At 35.9% G+C, this 17551-nt stretch overlaps 1 protein-coding gene across 13 annotated transcripts in view; it reads right to left on the bottom strand.

Moving 5' to 3' along the window:
- Window positions 1-891: 891 nt before the first annotated feature.
- The window catches only part of TRIP12 (thyroid hormone receptor interactor 12), an 81412-nt gene continuing 64752 nt past the window's right edge, over window positions 892-17551 (bottom strand). For all 13 annotated transcript variants that reach the window (XM_030027933.2, XM_030027935.2, XM_030027936.2 and 10 more), the window contains 14 exons: window positions 17303-17502; window positions 16420-16547; window positions 15978-16129; window positions 15340-15482; window positions 13884-14040; window positions 12530-12628; window positions 11873-11987; window positions 11324-11478; window positions 10642-10806; window positions 9277-9441; window positions 5514-5627; window positions 3680-3774; window positions 3376-3479; window positions 892-2277 (listed from right to left, as the gene is read on the bottom strand). In XM_030027933.2, the coding sequence (XP_029883793.1) occupies window positions 2081-2277; window positions 3376-3479; window positions 3680-3774; window positions 5514-5627; window positions 9277-9441; window positions 10642-10806; window positions 11324-11478; window positions 11873-11987; window positions 12530-12628; window positions 13884-14040; window positions 15340-15482; window positions 15978-16129; window positions 16420-16547; window positions 17303-17502 (1989 nt within the window). In that variant the 3' untranslated portion in view covers window positions 892-2080. The remainder of the gene's footprint in view (window positions 2278-3375; window positions 3480-3679; window positions 3775-5513; window positions 5628-9276; window positions 9442-10641; window positions 10807-11323; window positions 11479-11872; window positions 11988-12529; window positions 12629-13883; window positions 14041-15339; window positions 15483-15977; window positions 16130-16419; window positions 16548-17302; window positions 17503-17551) is intronic.

Below are 17551 nucleotides of genomic sequence, written 5' to 3'. Positions count from 1 at the left end.
TGAAAGCTCCTCAAAATTTCTAAGTCAATGAAAGCCAGATTCTAGAGGGAGACAACATGGGTAAAAAAATATCAATACACATGATATTTTAATACAAAATATTAGCTTTTTTCTTTTTTTTTTTACACAAGTCAGTTTTTTTAAAATATAGAACCTTAAAAAATGAACAAATTGCTATCCACACACTATAAACACTTTTTTGTGCTCAGTTTGATCAAGTTATCAGAACAATTTAAACACCAGTCCATAGTTTAAACACTGCCTTGAAGTTTTATGAAAACTATGCCGCACTGTGCGCTACCATTATTATATGTACAGTGTGAAGCGCCTTCTTTCAGTTTTAATACGGTAGTAGAAACTGTTCAGTTATCAGGTTCTTTGTGCAAGGATTTCACATTCTACTCATGCTCATGACAGCTTTGCATTACATTTCAGTGGCACTGGTATGAGCAACCACATGTAATTCTGTGAATGTTCACTGGAAGAATGTCCATTACATATTCTGGAAGTACAAGTTCTTCAGCTAGATAAAAGAAAACTTGTTAGTTTAGGGGAAACACTAGCCTGATTAGCCAGAATTTAACAATTTCTAAGCACTGAAATGAATTTTGATTTCTCAAAGTTGAATAAAAGTAATTAACTATCACATTTTCATAGAGATGAACTAATAGCAGGTACATCTCAGGAATATTTGTAATTGCCCGTTTTTTTAACCCATAGAAAGGAAAAAATTTCCCTCTAAGTTGGAGGTCTTAAAAGGTCTTATTTTAGTAGTAAATCATCCACAAGTTGCAGGCTGTTAGCCAAGTAGATTTAGGATGATTTACTTGCATTACAGTAATTTACACAATTGAACTTTATGCATACAGTACAAAACTATGAACAAAAAGGTGAAGCAAACTTTTTTATTTATATTCAGGTAAAAACATTAACCTGATGGAGTAAATTATTGCAGATTTGAGAAATCAGCACATAAAACAGTTGGACAGAGCATTGCTTACAGGTGCTTTATCTGTGTCAAAAGACAAAGGCTGAACTGTTTGTTCCAAGCTAGCGCTGGGGGAAAAGAAAAAAAAAAAAAAAAAAAAAAAAGAAAAATCCTACAAAAGTAACCAGGAACTTAGATCAAGAACAAGAAAATTGTTTACTCAAACAGGGAATGAAACAACTAATTTGTCTTTTAAAAAACTTTACATCAATTCAAAATGCTCTGGCCTTACCACAATACACACTGGCCAGCCCAAGCTGTTGGACTTCAACTATATGAAAGAAATAATTCTTCCTTGCCTCTAGTAAGAGGCTTTTGCTGCCTGAATCACTGTGTAAACAGCTCTAGAGTGTCGACTGGTAAAGACTGTCGCCATTATATCCTACCACTACAGTAAAACTATGCTATAAGAAAGGGTCTACCTAGTTACAAAGGCTGAATTATATTGACAATATATATTTGATTTCAGTAAAATTTAAATTATCTTAATCAGAAAGAGGGATGGAGCAGTTAAATGCCCATACTAACCAAAACATAACAATTGTTGAATGTTGCACACAAAAAGAACCAAGTGAATTGCACATCAGACAATACATGAGGATGGGTAAAATTAGAGGCAGGTGAGGGTACACAGAACTAGTCTACTAAACTAGATTCGTCAAATACATGGTGTATTTTAATTTCTGTACTTATGTACAAAAGTTGTCTTTGGAGGAAAAACTTTTAGCTAGATGGATACACACAGCCCAGTATTAAACTGCACAGCGACATTTATTGTTCCAGCCTGGAAAAACATCCCTTTTTAAATTTCACACAGCAAAGCAAGTTAAAAACTTCACTCATCAAATAAATGATAATTTAAACAAGAACTTGCTAAAGAAACCTTGTCACAACAACTTTTAGGGCCTGATCACTTTAAGTCCATAGGGGCCTTTAATGAATATCAACCAAGTGTCTTTGTTTATAATCTGCAAGCCGTTTTTCTACAACAAGAAGGCGTAACACGTTTCCTTGACTCAGGTGATATATTTAGAAAAGAATCATGAGTTTCTCTTTTGCTGTAACAGGCAGACATTGCATTTTTCATTGTGATCAGGAAAGATGGAATGACTGCTGCCCTTCTCTTGCAGCTATCAAGAGTTTTTCACGCATTATCTCAATAGTTGAATAGTCCGGCAATTTGAGATAGTTCACACAAGTCATTACTGAGGGTAAGAAATCATCTGGATTCTCTGTAGACTCAAATGTCTTGCGTACAATTGTCAACGGAGGATTCAAACTTCGAAAGCCTATTAATGAGAAAAGACATTCAGAATAAGGTTGTTCCTCTTGAAAACCCACAGTTAATACTGTAGACATCTAACAGTTACAGAAGCATGCATTGTCATAACTGACTAAATCTCCATTTTTAAAAGTTTAGAGTATGGCTTTATAAGGTCATGTAGCAAGCTGAAAAAATACCTAAAATCCTGTCTGTAGATTAGTTTTCCAAGATGAATTAAAAAAAAAAAAAAGAAAGAAGCTAGACATATCTACTTTTAATTGTGTTCTGTATGTGTAAAAAACCTTATTCTAATCATAGTATTTTTAAGAGTTGGTTGGTTTTATACACATTTTCTAAGATTCTCAGAAATTATCTATGACTGTGGTATCTTTTTTTTTACTCCAGCTAAGGTTTTTATACTCCTAACCCTCAATCCTGTCTGCACCATCTCTCCCTAAAACAACTCTAGAAACAATTTAAAATAAATTAAAAAATTAAAAAAAAAAAATCAACTCTTCCCCCCAGAGAACATAAGTAATGGAAGAGATGCATAAATTCTGTTTTTACTTGCAAAGCATTCAGCTGAGAATACGGTATAATGTGTATTCTCTAATGGGCCCTAGCAAAGACAGTAAATTCCTCAGTTTTCCTCGCTGCTTCTCATCTAAATTCTGAAATCCAAAAAGGGAAAAAATTAAAAGTTTATCACTTCAACAAAGTAGTATTGTCTCCTTTCTAGAAAAGAGTATTGTTTCCAGGTAGCAATGCAACATTTTGTTGTTGTCATAACTGAATGCACCTCTAGCCAAGGAATACAGTATTAAGGGGTTTCAGTTTTGTTTAAATTTTTAACTATTTTTTGTCCTCCGATAGGTTATCTGGTAACATAAATTAAACCTGGAGACAGTCAATTGAATGAAGTGTCATGAGAGTAACTCAAAGTTTATGAGAATTCTACCTGAAGTCTACCCAGCCACTTCTAAAACTAGAAATGTCAAACAGGTATGAACCTCTAAAACACACAGTTAAGTAATTTTTTCCTATACTGAAATAATCCACTTATTCCGAAATGCATTAGTAATACTGATTTAATATAGAGCAATATGTAATAAACAAAACCTACCTCCTACAGGCAGTCTGGGGCTACCTGTCACAAACTGAAGAAACAGTCTTTGCTGCTCACTATCAAAGCTACTTAGAATTTCAAAGAGATACTTCACTGCTCGACTAAGGAGGGGAAAAAAAGCAAGCTATTATTATTTTGTTTAAATAATTGCATCAGATTCATATTCAGTGCAGTATGAATATTTTCAAATAAATTTCATATAATTCCTTTAGCTTGAATAACACTATATCAAGATTATTTAAATACGTATTTTCTAGTGCCAATACTTATTTATTTTTGAACAAGACCAACACCGTATTACCTGTCATGTGTATAACCGTGATCTGGCCGGCAACATTCCATTAAAGTCTTTGCATCCCAAGTGTCCGTTTTACTGCCGCACAAGAGCTGCTCCAACTATAGAATTGAAAAACAAGGAAGTAAGTTTTTCCATTTAGAACCTGAGGCAGAACGAGTACTGTCCCTTCTGACTACTATTACAGCATTCTACTTTCTGGAATGGCTTGCTGCAGAACAACCTCAATCACCCCAAGCAATCCTCCCAAATTCTTTGAATGCAATAGCTTCATCCCAGTGATAGCCTCATTTGGTGAATCTGCTTTTGCATACAATCCACTACCACATGAGATGCTGAATGCATCTCTTGGAACAGAGACAGTCTCAATAAGCAATTTACACTGGAGAACCAGAAATGCCTTAGCTTTTTGGAAATCCTAAATTTTTAAAGAAATCTAGGGGAATTGGAAGAATAGAGTGTTTACACTTGCTTTTTAGAACTCTGAGCTCTTCTTTGAAATTAAAAAAAAATAAAATCAATCATTAGACAGAGATGGATGTATCAGGTAGCAGTTTTGTACTTAAATTATTTTGCCTGTTGTTTCTATGCACTTGGGCAAGCAGAGATTACAGGCTACAGCCAAAACATTAAAAGCTTCTACAGACATCCTTCTAGGATACACAAGGAGTTGTAAAGTCCCAGTCTCGATAAAACCAGAGGTTTGACACACCTAGCTGTTCTGTTCATGCACAAAAAAATTTTACAAGTTCTTTACAATAGTTTAGGAATGGTTTGTAAAAAGGTTCAAATGGCTGGATACCTATCAGCAACAGAACACAAGATCACACATGTATATTCTATCAAGGAAAAGATGTATCTCACACTACTCATACGGCTTAATTTTGATCAACCATATTAGTAGATTAGCAACCGACTAGTGTCCGTATTTCAAAATTTCCAAGCAGAAGCAAGCATCAAACCATGCCAAACAACAACAAGACAGAGCAGCATCACATGTACCACAAAATGGAGAAATTTGGGTAAAACACCAAGGAAACTACAATAATCTGCCATTTTTACTAGCCTTAAATTTGTTGCAGAAAAAAAGGTGGTGGTACTCTTTGAAAGTAGTACCAACAGAGACACATGAAGAAGAATCGCTATGAGCAGTTACATGTTTCAGCTTTAAGAGACTCTCACACTGCAAAGCACCAAGAACAAAAGAGTAACACAAAAGCTTGGCTGACACACTGCTTCAGAGCATGCTTAACATTTCTTCATGAAGTCAAAGGTGTAAGTTTATGAAGGTAAACAAACCCTTCAAAGCACAGTCTTCAAATAAATGCCCTAGAGGCAGAGTAATAAAACATTCTCTCTTCTAGTCCAGATCGCCATAATTGTGTCTCAATTGAGTCCACCGCTTAAGAGCATAAGAATTTTACAAGGAAATTGATACGGTGGGTGGTAAGAACAAGGCAACACCAACTAACCTTATTCTTTACCCCTTCATCAGAATCTCCTCTTACTGTTGAAAGCTTTGTTAAAGAGCTGACTACTTTTTCAATAGAACATCCAGGTAGCATCCACATCTATGTCTACAACTATTAAAAGGTACTGCAATACAAGGAATTAATTGAAGTATCCATACCAATATAGAGCCTGCATACGTAAATTTAAGCACTTTTCTCAGGAAAGCTGGATTAAGTATACAATATAAAGAACACCAAGTCTTACAAACATACATCAGAAACATAATCAGACTCACAAATGCACTGCATCCAGTGCACACCTAGGTTCAGTCTGTCCATACATACAGATGTAAGGTTATAAAAGCATCAGTAAAAACACATTTACCAACCTCCTCAGGATAGAAGTACTGAAGATGGCTGAGGGGGAAGACTGATTCAAATCCATCTCTGAATGAGTCAAACTGTCTGGCAACACCTTCATTTAGTGCCCAGAATATAACCAACTGCAGGGAAGGGAAAAAAAAAAAAAAAAAAAAAAAAGTCATTTGAACAAAGGAAGCATGGAACGATCACTACTGTACAAAAGACTACAACTGCAGAAAAAGACTCTACAGAAGCCTAGCCATATGCTCACTATAGTTGTGGCAGAGTTTGAACTTTGATTCATGGAGCTGCTCAACAGCATTGCCTCATTCTGGCTTAATCCATAAACTCAGATTGCTGCATATGTGCAAGTACAGTGTTGCTGCAATGCAACAGACACAGAATTTGTTGGGGTTTTTCTTTACAGCTTTCTCATGTGGTCTGCTATTGCAAATTCACAAAAGTCATTTCAGTTCCAACAACCCCATGTTTAGAATACCCTAATACCCAACTCATACAGAATTTAAACAACTTATTTGCCTTTATTTTTGATAAAACAAGCTTAATACATGGAATTCAGAACAGCTGATTAAACTGAACCTATTTAACAAAACATTTTAAAACAAAGCTTAACATTTATTAGATATTTTTAGAAGCCTAACCTAGATGTTCTCTCTGTACACTGATATCCATTTAAAGTTCAGCAACTGAAAGAGAAATCCTTAGGGTATCACTGGCAGTATTATATTAGTTTCCCCCACGGAAACATATGGGTCCCTCTTCTAATATAAAGTTAAAAACCATAACTTTACTCTTGTAATATTAAGCTACTTAATATAACAAGAATACATGGGAAAAATACATGGGGGAAAAAAAGAAATAATTTCATTTCATGTTACTGGGATTTGGTTAAGAATCATAAGGCAAAAGACAGTAAGACAGTAGCCTAGGCTTTTTGGTGTGTTTTTTGTTTTGGTTTGGTTTTGTATCTGCAGTTACCCCCTCAGGACTAAATTTACCTTCCAAAGTGGACAGCACATACTGAAACAATAATCACTGGGGAGAGGGAAAGGGACATGACACAAACAAGACCAAATTCCTTTTAAGTCTCCTGTAGCCAGTATTTCTCCACTAAATAAAGCAATATATTATACATGGCAGATTACATGCCAAGTTCAGATTCTTTTGTCAGGTAGTGCTACTGATCATTACACTTGCCTTGGATACCCTCAATTCTAGCAGGAAATGAAGGCTGGTTATAAAAAATGTGTTGTCAACACACAGCTACTGGTTTTTAAATGTGTTAAAAGCTCTGACCTGGAATGCTGAGAAAAGCTTGAAAGACATCTAAGGATGGCATCTGAATATGATTAAAAACCTCACTGATACTGATGGACTCCTGAAGCAAGTATTTAACCCTGTCCCAATAACTGAAGAGTTACTTGGTCCAGAAAGTTCTCAGATACAAAAGCCTATTGGGATCTGTTGATAAGCTTTCCCTATAAAAGAGTCAGGCATTGAATTTCAGGTAGGATGCATGCCCCTACTTTCACACATCAGGTTGTAACACTGAAGAGGAAGCCAGTAACCACCAGCAGCACAGAAGGCTGTTCTATTGTGTTCTATAACATAGAATATTCTATGGCTATTCTAACAGCAGAGTTGCTTACTTAGAATTGTGATTACTTTTTATGACCAGGGATGTGTGCCAAAATTACACTGCACTGTGTTCTTGTGGATTCAAAGAGGACATCAAATTGCTAGGCAAAAAACTGCACTCCAGAAACTTTTTGTCCACAAACTTAGAACAAGCAAGTTGGCCTCTTTTTTTATAGAACAGAGCAGAAGGAAGGTGGCGGGGGAGGGATAGGAGAGAGAATAAAGTCTTTCACTATACTTGTAGCTCAAATAGTTCTACTTCCTGATAAAAGGTAGCTCCTGTGGGGGTAGAATGACATGGCTGCAGGAGAGGCATGAACAGTAACAGTAGGATATTCTAGCTTTACAAACTACTTTTAATGGTAATACACACACAAAATTTTAATGAAAATGCCATTTTCAAGAGCAGGGCAGCTAACCCACAGGAGCTGTACAGGCTAGCTGATAAATTAAATACACTGTTTCTAAATTGCAATTCATCATACTTGTGATACAGAGGACACTGATTTTCTCTCTGAAATCTTTTTTATTTCCTTCACATCAAGTCTGTAATGCTAATCACTAGTATCTAGTTTAAAATCTCCTCTATAAGGCAGGAATATAAAGACAAGGATAGAAAAACTGCACAGGTGTCCCTTAAAGAAAATAGTCCCAAAAGCTGTTTAGAAAGAAGCAGAGAGCAAGCTTTCTGTAGTGATCTGCTTTCCCTTTACAACACCAGAGACCTGCAATAGGACAACTACAGGCCATCCAAGACGTCTGTCTGCAAGCCTTCCCCACCATATCAGATATCCGATACGTGTTACCTAGAACAAAAAAAACCTGACCGCAAACTGTACAAAAATCAGACTTGAAAGCAACCTTGCTCAGCTTTCCTCAGTAAATAGGGAGTGCAAATGCTGTTTCTAACAAACTATGGTTGTTGGCATTGGCCATCTGTAAGTCTGCAAACAGCTTTATATCCAAACATGTTTAATTTTGCAAGTGATTCTTAGCAGAATTTGCTTTCAATAAAGATAGGAGAACTGGATACGTGCATAACAGCTTGAATCTGGAAGATGAACAGCAACTGCTCAATATTCAGTTGTAACAATTATGGAATAACTTTGCAAAGTTCTCAGTTGATATCCAGGAGCTTATATGTCCCTTACTGAATCATTTCTACCAAAACATCAGATATGTTTCTTATCAGTGCTTGAAAAATTTTAACAGTCCTCAGAGTGAACCTGGCAGCAGACTAACCTGTCAGAAAATGCATTATTTAGGAATTGGAAAAATGGCTTTTTCATGATGCAATCAACCATTCTTAACCTCCATCCCACTTATGACTTCATGTGATAATATTGCATTCTTCCTGCCTTTCCTCATCTCTTCTCCAGGCTGTTTTTAACCTATTCCTTTTAATGCTTTCTTATACAGAAACAGTTTCCTACCTTTGTTCAGCAATATCACCCTTTTGTTTTTCTAGGTTTTATGTCCCTTCTGACATGGGAATAAATCAATATGCAGGTGTACTGTCAACTTGCTATGGCACTGTTTTGTTATCTGTTCTGGGGGGTGGAGAGGGAAGGGGATGTTTGTGTTGTTTTGGTTTGTTGGGTTTTTTTGTTGTTGTTTTTTGTTTTGGTTTTTTTTTTTTACACTACTGCTCTAATTTTGATTCCGAAATGAACTCATGTTTTCTTAAGTCTGACTCCAAAAAAAATTTCACTATTATTATAGCAGTTCAAAGCCCACTGAAGTGTGGGTAGGAGGTACTAAATCACTATTGCAAATAAATTCATTACCATACCCAGATGTGGGAACTTGTTAAAAGATTCTGAAAAGTCCACAGCTCAAACTACTCCACTTACTACAACAATTTTTATCCAAAAAAACATACTTCTGATTACTTTATTATGTATAAACCAGACTTTTTTGTACTATATAATTTTCCAGTCAGGTGCACTAACTAGGATTCAAACAGTTTTTCTGTAGTAATAAACTAGTACAGAAGAGAAGCAATCAATAGGAAAGTTATTGCTGTGCCCACTTCATGAGAATGAACTGAAATATATATGGAAACAAACTACTTGGGAGAAAGCTGAGGAAGAATAAAGAAATTTTAGTCCTAGCTTTGATTTTACGTACTCTGAGATACTCCTCTAAATTGTGGATGGTGACTGGTGTATCTTTTCCCCCTTTTTTCAGTTCTATATTAGGAAACCCAGGAAGTGTGAAGTCCAGCCCTAGGTCTTCCACTGAGCAGCCATTCATAGTCAGAGCCTCCAATGCATACTGTAGACTTTCTTTGGTCTAAAAAATTGGAAGTGAAAACCAGTGAGAACAATTAATTCACATTAACTTATCCAAAAGTTACAACTTCTAAAACAGTTTCAACAAACATTTCTATAAGAATATTACTATTAATACTGTTACAGTACTCCTTGCCTTCCTTCCATATTTTTCATACATAACAGTAAACCAAGACAAGCCAAATAAACTAACTTAATGGAAAAACTTGAAAGAACCTAACAGTACACTTTTTTCTAGAAATTTTGGAACTACTTTTAACTTCTTGCATATTATATATTTAGAAAATACTACTGCAAGAGAAGATGTGTAATATGCTAAGGCTGTTACGCTGTGTTTTTTCCTCAGAATACTTAATAGCATTCATACTGACATTTTTCAGCTCTCATCCACCAGGTTTCAGGTTTTTCAAACTCTTGTTGGGAAATTAAAAGCGGTGATGAAGGAGAGAGTGAGACAGTGAGGTGAAGAGAAACAAAGGCCCACAAGCTTGCAATAACTTCACTAGTAACAATGCAGATGTACTGACTATAAATCAGGTTATTACCACCTACCATCTATTAATACTGGATAGTAGAAAGAGCATGCATGCCAAAGACCTTTTTATCACTACTTCTCAACAGTGAATGGTACTATTTTCAGCTAAGAGTGGATAACCTTGAAAAATTAAGACTCTTCTGCATCTATAAAACAACCTGTATGCTTACATATGAAGCCAGTTTACACCAGTTCTGCATAAAGCTCTTCAGTGGGGGAGGAAAAAAAACCACAAAAGGCACTTCAAGAAAACCTGGAAGTTTGACTAAACCAACCAATAAAAAAGCCAAGCCTTTTGAATGTTCAAAAATCAAAGATAGATATTTTTTCCTCCATTATTAAAGTAGGTTAGCCTTTTCAAAGTGAACCAAAAAGAGGTTACCTTAGGCAAATATCTGGCAGTTTTAGCCATTTCTAGCCTGTGTTTAATCATACAGAAGAATCCCATAATAAATTTCTAATGTTAGTCTACATTACAAAAAGACCATGTTATAATTACTACCCACTGATTTAATAACATTAAAACTATTCCTTTTATTAGAATGAAGTCATTATCACTAGTACCATCAGTATTAAGCACTATCATTACAGTCTCAGTTACAGCTACTTCATAAAATCCAAACATATGTGAAGATGCACTCTTCCAGTTTAGGGTTACTTTCCCACCTGTGTTTTGTCCTGTTCAAGTCTTTTCTTTTGTCTTACAATATCTTCAAGGTGATATATTGATTTGGCTACTACTGGATCAATACTGAACAAGTCATGCGATGTCAAGGAAGTTTCCTGTCGTAGCATCCATTTATAAAAAGGAAGTCCAAGAGGAAGGTCCACCTGGAAATCAAAACGTTTTTTAGTATTGAACTGTCTTCCAAAACTGTATCTTTTGCTATTTTATCTTGACTAGATCTAGAATACTATTTACTAAGTCTCAATTCTGCCACACACCAAAACACCGTGTCCGAGTGTTTTTACCTGAAAAATTTACAGTGGAGAAAACACAACTGACTGCCTAGTGCATATACATTAGAGCAATCAGCAAGCTAGCAGCTGGAATAATAATAAACCTAAAATGATCTTGAAAGAAGACTGGAGAGAGATTGCAACACATAGCAGTCAATAGCTTTTCCTTTTTTCACTATGGTCTCAAAAGCCAATGTAAAGATCTTCAACATACACTACCCTTTCCCTCCTCAAAAGTTCAGCTGCAACCCTCTCCCCCCACCCCACCCAAACTGCTAAGAGCTCAAAATAATTCCATGCAACTCTTAGTGCTATTTTTTCCCCAACACAGTCAGAACTAGAATTTTCATTTAACCCTTCAGAATCACATTTTCCATTTTATTCTCACCAGTCTAAAATCCATGATTGCCTTGGCCATTAGTTTTCCCAGAAAGCGGAACTTCATTTTAACTTTTGCAATGTGAGCTGGCTTGGCTGTTCTACCAAAAGGAAGTGCAAAAAGGCCTTGAAGGTTATGGATGTACTTGGTACCTTCCTGGCTTCCTGTCGAGGAAAAAAGAAAAAAAGTTTAATACATACACTGCTAGTTTCATTCCAGATGCAAGTTTGAAAGCAGCTATCAGATAACCATAACCTAAAGCTTCTTACAAAATTACCCCCCCCCCGAAAAAAAAAAAAAACAAAACACACACCACACACAAACAAAACCCCAAACAAAAAAAAAACCCCAACAACAACAACAAAACTCCCAAACCCCCAAAAACAACCCACCCCCCCCAAAAAAAACCTCAAAAATTATCACACACTATCATGAGGCATATTATCTGACCACAAACTGAGGTGCTCTTTCAATCAAAGCCATTCACATAATTAAAGTCAACTTCGAATCAATTCAATACTAGATCAATATTGATAGTTTAGGTAGTAAAACATTTACCTTTTGGATTGGCTAAAGTAACTTCTTCTCCCCTCCAAAGGCCTAAGTCTGCTCTCTGTAGTTCCTGAGATACAAGTGCATAGAACTCTAGCGTGGGGCCTAGGCCTGTGCCAACCTTCAGGGGGAGGGAGGGTGCGGGGAGAGGAAGGGGAATGAGATAAATAAATAAATGAGTCCATTAGGTCAGTTTGAATATCAAAATCTTTACTTAAGTCTGAGAAATATAGTACACTATTGGCTATAAAGAAGACTGCATTGCAAAAAGCATCTAGAGAACCTAGCTACACCAACATTTACAATATGACTGAGACAGCTTAGAAGGACCACATATCAGAGGGAATAATAGTGGAATAAAAGTATTAACCACTTAATGATCATATTATAGAGGAAACACACACAGCTGTTTGCTTACAGTTAGAAAAAAGTGTGCTCTGTAGAATAAGACTGATTATGAAATTTAGTATATCAGAAGAGAGTTTCTCCTATCAACTAAAAGTCACAACCAAGTGGATTAGGGATAATTAATAGATAAAATTTTGTGGCACCAGCAATGGGAAGGACCAAAAGTCTGACCAAGTCATTCTAGGAAAGCTGTAGCTTTTTTGTATTAATCTTCAATAAAAAGGGGTTAAATTAGACTACATTGATATTACTTACTTCATTCTCATACTGGATTTCCAACATGGCTCTTGAACTGCCTAGATCCTGCATCACAGATTCTGCCTGTTTCAACAGCTCATCTCTGTTCACAGTGCGCTACACATTAGAGAAGTTTTAAGTAGTGAAATTATGTCTTTAAGTCCCAGCTCCCAAGGCAGTTACAACAGGAAAAAAAATTAGTTATGCAAGTTTTTCCACCCCATGCTAATAGTTCCACAGTTCAACAATTTGTAAGCTTATACTTTGATAAAATAAGTCTTGCTTCTATATGAAAACTGACTAGAATTAAAGTGTTCAATATAAAATAAAAAAAACAATGCCTTACATTTGTATAGTATCAGTACAACTAATAGGTACTAGTCTTGCCACGAATCTGGCAGTAAGACTATAATGTAGCAGAAAAGTGTTGTCATGTGATGGTACATACCTCGAACAAATATATGGAGAAGAAAACACAGAATAAAGATGCTAAAATCCAGCAACCTAAAGGAATAATCTTATACCCTGCCCTTGCAGATTCTCTAGTAGGGAAAGTAGCAGGTTTAAAAAAAAAAAAACAAAAACAACAAAAACCCAAAAACAAACAAAACAAAACAAAAAAAAAGCCACACACACCCCACAAACAACCAACAAACGCAAAACAAAGAAACCCCACAACCACCCCCACCCACCCCCAGCACTGGGATTCCTACATGTTGGAAGCTATATTCTAGCTGAACTAGATTCTCATGTCTCTTGTGTTTTTTCCCCAGAGATATTCAAGACCATATGGCAGATTTACACTATACAGCAGATCTTAGTTTAAGATAACATCTCTGCAGACTCAAGGCAGGCACCCAAGACTCCCTCAATTTAAAACAGTCACAGCTTAGTTTTATTATGTTGTGACAGGAGGTTTAATACTCTCCCAGAATACAAGGACAATGTTTTTGTTTATTCAGGTAACACTTACGGGTCTAAATCCTATTGCTTGAATTCTTCTGAAATTCTACATAAAGCAAAATGGAGGTTTACAAGCTAATATATGGAAACAACACTAATGTAACCTAAAACTTAAAAGTTCATTCTTGGAGTATAGTTTCAGAAATTATGTGAAGATGCCAATTCAAAAGGAAGCAGGATGTGAGGAAGTGTAGCATACGCTAGCCCCTTCTGCCACCTAGTGGCAGACACCTAGAAGACATTGTGCGTTCTACTCGGGGGCTTTTAAATTAATAAAACAAACCTCACCTTCATCGGTATACTACAAAACCCGAAGTTTTACAAGTAAATCTTGCTCACAATGATATTCTTAAAGACGATATGAAAATAAACAGATCATTCATTCTATTTTAAAATAAAATATACCTACTTTTTTCCTGTCCAGTCGCGGTGCCACTCTGCTATCCTGAGAATCTGATTGATTGATTTCTGGATTAGTATCCAGTAGTCTTTGCATGGCTCGATCACGATCAAAAGCAGTTACATAAAACAGCATTTGACGCGTATCAAATGGAAAGAAAAACGGGCTGTAAAGAGCATTGGATTAGTTAGCTGGGTTCCAACTGGCATCTATGACTACAGTTTAGTTTAAAACACCATAGAAAGGTAGTACGCCTGAAATTAGTGCTTTATTAAACACTGTGGTGAAAGGAGCCTCCAAATGAAGCCTTCCAGAACACACTTTTAGTTACAATGCTTATGAGCAAGATTCTAAAAACAGAATTTAATATAAGAAGGAACCACAAAAAATGCCAGAAAATTTTAACTCTTCCAGAAAAATAACTCAAAATACTTGAATACCTTGGCTATACAAAGTTTATATCAGAAAATAAATATTCTTTTACTTGTGCACACCTGGTTTACAATTAGTAAATCTAACTTAGATCAAAGATTTTAAGAAGGTGGTTCAAGCTCCCATGGCAGGGGGTGTTGGCGGAGGGGGGGTAGAACCTGCCTACACAGAAGCACCAGCATTCTACCTTCCACCATTTTCAAAAAGCACTTCAACTAGTCTGTGAAAGACTACCAGAGAAACTTATTTTAATTTATCAGTTCTACTATTCTTGAAGGCATGCGCACATTAACAGTGTAGTCCTCCACTGACATTTAAGTGAAAAGGCAGTTTTACAGAACAAATACCGCTACAGATGTTTGTATAATATACATTCATACTCATTTGTTATCTAGAATGTTTATCAAGAAATTTAGAGACCTTATTTTTAAAATGAAAAACCAAGTAGTTTCTCTAGAGTACGTATTTCCAGTCAATTGTCACCAATGTTTCTTTAATTAACGTGCTTGAAAAATCCAAACCGTCAACTCTGTTTTCTCATTGTTTCAAGTACGAGAGTTTTACAGCTTACACTGTGTATCAACATACTACAAAGTACTATGAATATAGCTTTATTAAAATTATTTATAATATTTTTCAGTAATTATAGAGATATCTTCCTTTGTACTATATTGAATATGCTAAGATAAATGTAGTGGTATGACAAAAATGCCATTAAGCAGTTTAACAGGAGAAAAAAAAAGATCTGAATAATCAAGTACTACTATTTCAATGAGAAAACTTCAAATGACTCAAACTCCTGTAAGAAGTAGTCCGAACTTTGCAGCTAGTCTATCCCTCCATATTTGGTTTAAACTATGCAATATAGGTGGAAACATTCATCTAAGTGTCTTAGCAAGACTTCTGTGAGTACATTCTACTGTCCCCTAGCACTTTCAAAAGCCTTGTAACATATGATGCACCTAGGCTGCCCAGCCAAGAGGCCTGCTGAACTCAAATTAGAAATACTATATATACAGTAAGTCATTCATACCATGTTTTTCCAAGTTCTGTCAGCCAAGTTGGTATGTTTCCTGTCATAATTACCAAAGGATCCTGGAGCTGCCTGTTTGCTTTTGCTGTCAGTTTACTGTTGATAAACTCTGAGGTTGGAATTATCTCCTTGCAGATTGCATTCTGTGTTAAAAAAACAATGTACTTCTAGTTAAAGAAATGCTACAAGGAATACCAAGCCTTTGTGAAGACTTTTTTTATGCTTCTAATTTGCTTATCACAAGAAAAAAAAAATTTCCATTGTTACTTTGGTCATACAGAGTTTAAGCCATGAAAAAAAGACTGAGTAGATTTTTACTACTCATTTTCTTTTCAGGAATGATGTTCTTTGAACTTAAGGAAGGAAAAAGCATGGCAAATGTGTTTATAGTGTGTTAAAGGAAATATGATTGACTATAAGAATTTATAGCCTTCATCTTACCAGAAGTTAGAGAAATAGGTAGGGGAAAATTTGCTTTATTTGCTTTTTAAATTTACTTTTTAAAGCAAATAGTATTTGCTTTATTCTGTCTTGGGGGGGCGGGGACAGCAGACAGGGGAAGAAGGCTATTTTAAGGTGTTTCAGGGCAGAGCTGCCTATATCAAGTATGAAAATTATTTGAAAAGTGCTCTACTCACATCATACAAGTAATACCAGTATCGACTGATAGCATGTAAAACTCTCAAAAGAAGAATAACATCTAATGAGGGATCTTCAAATGTTATGTTTTCAGGTGGAGTAGATATGAGGTAAACTTCTAGAGGATTTAATACCGAAGGGCATACACCATCTAGCAGGAAAAAAGAGTATGTTATCGAAACAAATCAATTATAAGTCTTCCCTCCCTCCCAAGATTATTAGGAGCCTAGGTAGTATCAGTCACAGCATTCACTTTACTACAACAGTTTAGTTACACAATTCAGTAAGTATCTTCAGTTTTAATACACATATTAATATATACTTACTTCTCTTATACTATGCTTGCTTTAAAAGAAACACTATGGTGTCTCTAAACACTTTTCTTCCCCATCCTTTAAGAAGTTTCACAAACCTAACATACTAGCAAGGCAACACACTCACCATGCCACAATTCATCATGCTTTTTAGAATTTCTAGGGGAGGTTTTTGTGGGAGCAGTTTGTGCTCTTCCTCTTTTACCACCAACACAGTCCTTATTACCATCTTCATCCTCTCGCACAGGTTTGTACCTAGAAAGTAATTTAAAGTTAAAAACATGTTTGTGAAATAACTTGCATGGAAACAAAAGCAGTTTTAAAATGTTAGTTCTTTGATTACCACAATTTTACTTAAATGACAGTTAAACACAGACAGACAAGAACAATGCATTTGGATATGATCCAGCCTTTGAAGCTAGGCCCTGAGTAGCAAAGTATGTCATGGAGGAGAAAAAATCAGGGAGCCTCCAGCTCCATGAACTGGAAGGAGAGAAGCAGAAGGTATAGGCAAAAAAACAAAGTAGTTTTTTTGCTTCTGAATAACATATTTAAATATTAGAAAGAAAAAGACACTGCTGAATGTTAAAATGTTTGGCACAATCGTAGGTCAATACTACTCCTTGCAAAGTATGGCCAGAGAATACATATACCAGTACAGCAATCAACTAGGAAAACCAGTATGAAGTTGACCATTACTTGTAGACTGCAGACATGTTCTCTATTGTTTGTGCTTAGTTACGTAACACTAAGAATGATTTCCCTCCATCTAGCAGGTGTCATTTAAGATTCCCCATTTCTTGTTCTTCAGGTTCACTCAGGAGTAAGAAAAAATGTCAGTAGCTAACAATGAATTCTTCCTAAAATTTAAGTATCTCAATCACATCAGGAAATTCAAAGCTTCAGTTGTTCCCCCCCACCTCCAAAAAACACAGCTATATTCCAATTTTCTTTGTGTATACATCTAGGAAACTGAGGAAGTTGTCCCCTGATTTCTCTAGCAAACTTACCAAATGGTATGTGTTTTTGTCCAAATCCCAGCTCTTCCTAATGGGTTGCTCTCATCATCTGTAGACTCCCTCTCCTCTTCAGCTTGCAAACTGTACTGCCTAACTGCTTGATACACAGTCATATTATATGGCAGCAAGTGATCTCCAATGTAAAATTGCAGTCTGTGTCTCACATTCCCTGAATTTAAGAATTGAGCAGCCTGAACAAAACAAAAAAGCCACAGACATTAGGAAACTTGTTGCTAGCTT

Source organism: Aquila chrysaetos, chromosome 10 (assembly GCF_900496995.4).
Source record: "Aquila chrysaetos chrysaetos chromosome 10, bAquChr1.4, whole genome shotgun sequence".
Lineage (NCBI taxonomy): Eukaryota > Metazoa > Chordata > Aves > Accipitriformes > Accipitridae > Aquila > Aquila chrysaetos.
Note: the sequence above shows the minus strand (reverse complement) of the source record. Positions and strands in the feature narration are given on the sequence as shown.